The sequence below is a fragment of the Pavona decussata genome, unplaced genomic scaffold (assembly GCF_977016875.1).
Source record: "Pavona decussata unplaced genomic scaffold, jaPavDecu1.1 SCAFFOLD_87, whole genome shotgun sequence".
In the NCBI taxonomy this organism is placed as follows: domain Eukaryota; kingdom Metazoa; phylum Cnidaria; class Anthozoa; order Scleractinia; family Agariciidae; genus Pavona; species Pavona decussata.
Window position 1 is genome coordinate 309,480 of NW_028145504.1, and position 8,915 is coordinate 318,394.

The window sequence follows — 8,915 nt, forward strand, 5'->3', positions numbered from 1 at the left end:
GGAGGCCTCAAGCCGGAAATGTAATGTGAAAAATGTCAGGACCTCGGAAGGTAAGGAGTGTTCAATATGCCCTTTCTTTTCGTTTCAGCGTTTTAACACTTCAGATTAATAATAATAATAATAATAATAATAATAATAATAATAATAATAATAATAATAATAATAATAATAATAGGCTGGACAATGCAATGTAAACTGAGAATGTCTTGAGTTGTTATCCATTTCACGATATAAATAGTGCAATTTGTGTGGAATATTTTAATAAAGAATTATTTAAAAATTAAAAAAAATAAATAATAATAATAATAATAATAATAATAATAATAATAATAATAGCGGTGCTGATTGCTATCAAGAAAGGGAAGCAATATGTTAAAACCATGTCATGGATCAGAAGCCGAATTTCATTCGCACTGTTAAGATACATGAATTTGAAAAAAAACTTAAATCAATTAGTCGAGGCGCTTACAGTAAGAAATTCATAATACTAAATTGTATCTAAACCTAAGCCTATTAAAAAAGCTACTTTTAAAACGTTTGGTGTTTATCCTAGGTAACTGATTAGTACTTCTTCTTAATCTAAGGGAGGACGCTTTAGCTTGGGGCAACATATGGTACAACGGGTGAGAACCGTCGCTGCTAATTTTATTGAAAAGTTTCTTATCACATTTTTCCAAGAGCTCGTTGATATTGTAAAATTTTGAGGAGTAACGCCTCTTAAAACATCTTTCCAGGAAGTATTGTGCAGTAATTCAAATTGCTTGGCATGCGCCATAAACAGGGAGACCTTACATTATTTTAGGACGAACGATCGCTTTAGAAATATGACCAATTTCGTCTTGGGTTTATGGGATTATGGATCTGGGATCATGGGCTAGTTTCCTTGTTTGATTAGATTCTTGTTTACTGTATTAAATCAATAGATGTAAACCAAAACTGTTGCTCTCCGCCGGCGTGATACACTGTGTTGATGAGCGCGTTACCGAGAATTATCCGCTGTCCTAGATCGGAAAAACGGACGAAGTGTCGAGGAGAGTCCAAAAAGTCAACATTGTTAGCCATAGAGTTTGTGTCGTGATCTCCTGTACATTAATCCTAGGTTCTACAAACATTTCCTACATTTTCTAATATCCCAATAAAGCTCAGTGTCATTTCTTTGTTTACTTAAAAGTAGGTGGTGGTCAACTAGAAAGCCTTTCGTGCTACTTCGACCACCACACACATTTTATAATCTGTACTGTAATAGACCATTTCCGAGTTGCTTTGAACCTCATTGTGTAAGCGAGGTTAAGTGCAAAGTTTTTGTTATGAAAATTAGTTTTCATTCATATGCGAACAAATCTAATTTTCATATGAAAAGTTTTGCACTTAGCCTCGCTTTCATAGTGAGGTTCACAGCAACTCGGAAATGGCTTATTATTTTATCTTGTAATCATCTGTTGTAACTCTACTTTTCTTTCTATGTTAATTTTATGTAAATAGTGTGAAATAAATGAACCCCCCTCTACAGCTGTTGTCTGAGATACCAAAGTGATGTAATAATACTATCCAAAATGACGTCTACTAGTTATCGATAAACAATGTTGACTCACTCGTCTGTGTTAGGAGGCGGAGGGTAGTGGGAGTGGGTGGGTTGCTCCATGGTCAATCATCTTCACAAATGTTCACAATTGTCACTGCTACAACAATCATCATTTATTTCAGGCACCTATTGTTCTTTGGTCCTGTTGGGCTCTCTTGTTAGCACCCTCTAGTCCAAAAAGTGACAAAAGTAGACAAAAGTAGCCTGTTTCTTCTTGCATTTTCATGGCCACATTAAATTCAAGACGGACCAAAGTTCGTTCGCTGATCTATTAAAAAAAGCTCTGAATTAATTATCTTTTCATAAAATGTAAGAAAACTTGAAGTGTGACCTATAACTTGGCTGTTCTTGAGTGAAGATGTTCTAAACTCTGTTAAAGAGAAGGTACGTCCATTTATTCGTAACATTTAAATTTAGTATCTTATGTGGGACTAAAACCTTCCTTTGATAATTTATGAGTGTGTTACCGGAGGGTTTAGCATTTGACAAACGTTCAACGAGAGATAATTTTACGGCTCGACATAGCTCAGTTTAGCGGCTGCTCCTTTTTATGAAAACGATTTTCAGTAAGGCATTTCAACGCCAGAAAACCTTTCTGCTTTCTTGCGCCTATGACGAGCAGCTCAATTCTGAACTCAATCGGTGCGAACTGAATGTTTGGTTTATCAACAGAGTTGATAACATTCGGCCACTGTAAAGAGATTCGACTGCTCACGTCTTGAGCGTTAGCCCTCCGTCTGAGCCAATCCGAGATTACTTACTGTCGCGGCATTTTTAGTCGCATCCCCGCAAAAGGTATGCCCTAGTCGGAGAGAGAGCGTGGGTGAACAAATGATTTAACGTGGTGTTCATCGTAAGTCAATACATCTATACATGTACTGATCTAGCGAGTCTTAATTTCCAATCATCTTCAGTGGAGCATCGGATAAGAGGAGCCTTTACTTGCAGGATTTTGCTCTACTTCTTACTAACGGGAAGCCTCAACGCTAAACAATAAAGCTCGGTAATTAATTGCTTGTTTTATTACAGCGAAGAGGTACAGGCCGGTAAAATGGAACATAATTTTATGCTCTTATTGCCAGTGGGGAAGATGTCATACGCATTGGTGTTCATTCTGTTGATTGCCTCTGGATTCTGTTCTGTTGAAGGTAAGCTCAACTGCAATAAAACGAGACTTCTTCAATTTTAGTTTCTTCATTCGAATGAACAGGGATCACAAATCCTACTCGTAAAATAATTGAACTGAATGAATTTGTAATTGTAATTGTCCAGTATTTGTTCTCAGAAATTTAATGACACCCCTTGCTCTGCCTAAAAACGTTCTCGAAGCACAAAAACATTTTGTGATATCAGTTTTAAATTGGTAAAAACTTTGAAGAGAATTCTAAGCAAAACATAGGTTTTCAGGTGCAGTGCCCCCTTAAAAAAGTTTGCTAGGACGTTGTAGCTAGCAGTAGCCCCATAAGTCGCAGTGCCGATTGATGTTGCGATGTCAACAAAGCAACTTATATTTCTCAATTCCATCTTTTATAGTGCCTCCTAAGCGTCACCGCTAATTTTTTCAGTAAAACATAAGAAATTATTGTCTTCCTCTGCGTTGTCCAGCGGCTAAGAAAAAAAATACTTATATGTATTTCAGACAGTTTTACTGTTTTCTTAACTAGTAACATTACATTTGGTCAGCCATATATCTTTTACAACTATTGCTAACTTGAAGCAGGGGCAATTAACCGTGCGAGAAGTCGTTTTAGATCTTTCTTACCACCGGCAGACCAATCCCGATATGCAGTGCCTGACTATATATTAACTTTTTGTTTCGAGTAATACTTTAGAAGTCACGCTAGGACACTTTGAGATTGTGGCCCAAACTAAGGTAAAAGCGTGTTGCCTTTCGTTTGTTTCCACAGAAAACTTGCTGACTGAAGATATTGATCTTATTGAGGGTGACATGAAACTAACTGTAGACCAGAAGCTGGAACTTCTCGCTAGATTTCGGGGACATACAAGCTTTAAAGCCACAAAGCTCTGGCCTGGAGGGGTGCTAATATTTGATATTGACCCATCCCTAGGTAAGAGTACTCCACATCACCCCTACCGCAATTTTAATTTTAATTTTAATTGTTGTTAAAACAACTTGTGCGTGTAATAATGATTTCTAGTGAACGTAAGCAAAAAGAGAGACGCCTGAATGCGCATACGTTCTCTCAAAATATTCTTTTTACGCCGGATGCCCTGAAGGGGCATACCATGTCTAAAAACGGGTCGATTTCTTTTTTTTTTTTTTTCCGTTTTTTTTTTTTCTTCCTCGTAGCTACAAATGTGTACATTAATTTATTCATTAAACTATCCCCTCTCCTACCCAGGATGTATTGTCCTGATTGTCTTCAACAAAAGAAGGCCAATCAAAATCCTTTTTTGTCGCTTATATCGCGAGGGAGGGGACCCACTCACCCTTACCTGGGTGACGTCAACGCATCATTTGATTTCTTCATTAAAATTGCATTAAATTGTGGCGCCATATTGTTTATAACATGTTCTGGACTCTAGTGTGCCGTTTTCAAACGGAAATTTCACCATTTTGAAGCGGTGAATCGAAAGAATAACTTCTTAGAAGCACCCGACATTTAAAACGGTGGAAATTGGTGAGTTCCTGGCGAAGGAATTGTGCTTTGTTTGACAGTCTTAGACCACGACGCGAGACTGAAAAGAGGTCATTGAGAAGCTTATGTTACCGTAATGGAATTTCAAAAATTTCCAGTGAAAGTCTGGGTCACGTAATACAAGGGAAACAACGTAACGCGATCGTCGTGACTCAAACTATTCCATTAGCAAGGATAGATTTATCAATCGGCGAAGCATACAGTTGGAATAAATGAATCAGCCCCAGCATCACGCGTAATGCCAGTGTAGCAGGCATCTTGTTTTCAGAAAATCGATAGTTTAAATAAATTAATCCTAGTTAATGCGAAAAAGATTCTGGGACCGTTCGTTTTTTATTTTTTCAAAGAATTTGTATCTTAGTCAAAATCTTTATTTTGTTCAAATAGTTCCAGTTAATTCTCATTTTGTTGCACACCCTGTGAGCAAACGTTCCTTGGTTGTCCTGTGTACCGGAGAGCAAAGATAGCGCGACCAAGGAACCTTTGCTCACAGAATAACTGCTACCCGGATATTAAACCCTTTTATTCTTACGTTACAGCCAAAGACATGAGGGCTGTGACTGCAATATGGCGAGCTATGGGGGAATTTGAGCGAAAAACTTGCATCAGATTTCAGAGAAGAAAAAATGAAGATGCTTATGTATCGTTCTTTCATGGAGAAGGGTGGGTTTTATCTGTTGTTACTTCCATATCGCACCACTTTTTGTGCATGTGATTTAGTCCGTTGATGAAATCTGAAGGTACCTGTGGTGGTATTCATTACACAAGATGATTTTATAATTTGAATCTCGATGGACTCCTTAAGTGTTGCGCTACTCATTATGCTTTACAAAGTAACTTTAGATTCCTGGACGAAATCATGATTTTCCAAATGAAAGCTAATGAACAGTACTTGCGAATTCATATGGTTCTGTGTCTTTCATGAAATTTGTCTTATTTGTGATATAAATTGTGTCTGTTGAAATAAGGAAGCGCCGTATAACCAAGATGAGCCATAGTTTATCGAACCTTTTCATTTCATTTTACCCGACGAAGACTGTAGGTCAAACAGTCGAAAGTTTGGATTTTTTTTTTATAAAAAATTTTATTCAGACAACGTTTTAAGTCTTCAGTATAAATTGGGTCCATTTATGAGAGAAAAATAACACCCCGAAACGACGTCTGTTTACTAAAGCTTTGATCTCTGGCATGTCAACTCCACCTTCCAGTTTATCACCAACCAACCAACCAACCAACCAACCAACCAAACAAACGTTTTACATATTACATACGTTTTACATATTACATGCATGGATATTACATGCCTGGAAAAATCAGGAAAAGCCAATTCCTTGCTGAAAGACGATAAACTATTTTGGATGGGATTCGCTACTTAAACCAGTCAGCTCTCGTTGGCCTCTAAATGCTTCGAGCTGAGACGAGCCTTCCATTAATGTCGTTAAGTTATATGAAAACGTCAGCGGTCACGACGGCGGGGCCAACATTGTACACTGCAACGAAATCGGGCTTTACATAATCAGTAGACACATACCCAGTCGCTATTTACGTGTTTTGTTGGATGAGAAGATTTGATACGAGGATGGATTGAGGCGCGCGGGGTGTCAAGGGAAGAGGCGAAGGAAAAAGAACGACTGGCAGATTTCGATCCAATATGGCGTTCGTCCGAAGAGTGATTTCTTTTTTGTTGGCTTGTAATGTCGTGCTGCGGTAATGGCTTCTTCGCGGGAATATTCGCGGAAAGACGAAATATAACTGTGATACTAACCTTCGATCCACAATTCACTGAAAGAACTGTCCAAATCACCCACATCGTCATCCCGCGAAGAAGCCATTACGGCAGCACGACATTACAAGCAAACAAAAAAGAAATAACTCATCGGACGAACGCTTTAGCGCGTTAAATACCAAACTAGAACCGGCAGTGAATTTTAAGTGCAAGAAATGTCTAAAATTACTCCGTTTTCTTGAAAAAGAGCACTGCACGGTTCCAGGCACGATTGCACGGATCTGTCAAACGAATCTGCCAGTCGCTATTTTTCCTTCGCCTCTTCCCATGACACCCCGCGCGCCTCAATCCATCCTCGTATCCAATCTTCTCACCCCACAAAACACGTAAATAGCGACTGGGTACGAGTCTGCACAATCAGCTTTATTACTTAGGTAGGCGTTCTGTTTTGTTCTTATTTCAGATGCTGGTCATATGTTGGAAAAACTGGATCAAAACAACTTCTCTCACTCACCCAAAACTGCTGGTTTCGCGGTACTGTAGTACACGAGATTGGTAAGTTGGGACGTTGATTCTAAATCAATGAAAATACTTGCTCCCGGCCAAATACTTTCCCTTTCTCTTTTGCGAGAACAAGAATGTCTATGGGCCAGGCTAAAATGATCCTATTTGCATTCAAAATCAGTACACTCCATTTATTGCTTTTTGCTTTTTTTTTTGTTAGAAAAAATTGATATTTGTAAACTTTCGTCCTCTGTTGAACAGTAAAACGTAAGAGTGATACATTTTTAAGAAATAAAACCTTAGCGTACGCAAAAGTTTGGCCTAGTTTCAATTAATTTAATTTTAACTCATTTTATTTTATTACGTTAGATTGACCATCTAATGAGAATTAAAGAAAAGCTTCCAGTAATTTGTTCTTCTACGAATTTAATTGTAGACCTTTTTTACGGTTCCTGACACCACTTTGGTTGGGGGGGGTGGGGGTGGGGGAGGGTTGGCTGGTGGGTGGCAAAGACTTTAAATGTATGTGATTTTGACGATATCTGAACCACTATAACTCCTCTCAGATCGTATCAGATTTTACCATCGAATTTGTTTCCGAAAAGATACCTTTCCTAAGATTACTTAGAAGTCTTATGGTTTCTCCTAAGTCTTCCTCGCCACTTTCTCTGTAATATATAATATTTTTTGTACTCTTATTTTGCTTTTTTGTAACGTGTGTGGTGAAAAAGCAAACAATACTTTTGCCAATTGATTTATAGAGGAAAGATTCAGACTATAACGGCTGTAAAGGAAATTCTAAAACTTCATACAAACACCTATTAGTAGGTAGTAAAATATGCGGGCAACATTAGACAATTTGGAATGGTTGTTCACGAATTCTATTATTCAAAGAATTTCTTTTATTTGGAACGGCCAGATTTACGGACTCTTAAAGTAGTCCAAAATCCCGCTCATTTGTAAACTGTAAATATTTAGCCGTGTTTTTCCAGAAACGAAGATGGCATTAGAGAGCGTGAAAGGGTTGTATTCTGACTTACCGATCTCATGCAAATATTGTGTAATTATTTGTTCCCATTTGTTTAACAGCTCACGCACTAGGATGCTTTCACGAACAGTCGCGCCTCGACAGAGATTATTTTGTGACTATCAGGTGGAAAAATATTATGGAGGGTAAGAGTTAAAAGAACCAGGAAGGTTAGCCAGATATGAAAGACAGAAAAATTCAGTCACAAGCAGAATTGATGAGCAATCTATAGCAGAATAGATGAGCTCCCTTATTTTTATTCCAGTTTGAAATGGGACTGATTTTCTAAAACGCAAACAGCCATTTTAAAACTAGCTGACTTACAGAGCTCAGTTTATTTGTAATTCATTTCAAGGCAGCACCGGAGAAATATCCATTGCAATCGCGATATGGATTCTTAACCACTGAAAAAAAAATCACAACTTTATCACAGCCTTGATTTTGGAATAACTGTAACCTCTAAACAAACAAACCAATAAACAAATAAACAAAAAAGTCAACAAATGAAAAAAAGTAAACAAATTTAAAGCGAACACACAGAAAACAAAAGGCTTCACATTTTAAATATTTCTTCGTTCTTGAAGTTTTTCTTGTTCTTTCGGAAAGCCTTTTAATCGTATGCTTTCGCAATTCATGGTTACGGACATAAATAGTTCTTAATGTCCTTACTGTTCTTTACTCTTGTCGTGTAGCTGCAGAAGATAACTTCAAAAAGCACGCGTCAATTGACTCTCAAGGGACTCCGTACGATTACCAGAGCGTGATGCATTATGGACCAAGATTCTTTTCCAAAAACGGAAGGCCAACAATCGTTGCCAAGAAATCTCGGGTAAGTGAACAGTCGCCTTTAGCTTGCTAAAAATCAATCTTTGAGCAGTGCTTCTCAGTGGGGAACCAATCCGATTATTACTTTTTGCAATGGACTAATTCAGCTGTATCAAGCGGTTTTTTATTGAGTGTTCAAAGAAACTTCGTGTTCCTTTTAGAGTTGGTTACTAAGCCGTGTGATTGGTTAAAAAATAACACTCGCGCCAGCGCCACTTTCTCAACCAATTGGAAGGCAAACCAAAACCAATCGCGCCCGGCTCACACACCCTTTCCCGCACTTGGCACCATTCAACTGCATTGTTCTGATTGGACAGGTTCATTGGGCTGCTTACGTTCTCCGTTATTGACCAGAGTGATCACTCAGTTGAATTTAGTTTTACGACACACGATTGAAAATCGCTTTAACGTAATAAATTTTGTTCTTCTGTAGGTTACCATTGGACAGAGGGAAGGCTTGAGCACATTGGACGCAATTAAAATAAATTTGTTATACAAGGATATATGTAGTTCCTGTAAGTATTTTTTTCAAAACAGAGTTACGGTAGTAACTTACTTCAAAGCAATACAGTTTTCGCTTTAAGGTTGTTT

At 37.9% G+C, this 8,915-nt stretch overlaps 1 protein-coding gene across 1 annotated transcript; it reads left to right on the top strand.

Annotated features, from left to right (window-relative positions):
- The first annotated feature begins 1,836 nt into the window (after nucleotides 1–1,836).
- Nucleotides 1,837–8,907, top strand: LOC146474614 (zinc metalloproteinase nas-15-like). The gene is made up of 8 exons (XM_085116836.1): nucleotides 1,837–1,966; nucleotides 2,612–2,730; nucleotides 3,490–3,651; nucleotides 4,782–4,905; nucleotides 6,432–6,523; nucleotides 7,562–7,645; nucleotides 8,192–8,328; nucleotides 8,758–8,907. Exons 2-8 carry the CDS (start codon nucleotides 2,634–2,636, stop codon nucleotides 8,905–8,907), a joined length of 846 nt encoding a protein of 281 aa, XP_084972962.1. The 5' UTR covers nucleotides 1,837–1,966; nucleotides 2,612–2,633.
- The last annotated feature ends 8 nt before the right edge of the window (nucleotides 8,908–8,915 follow it).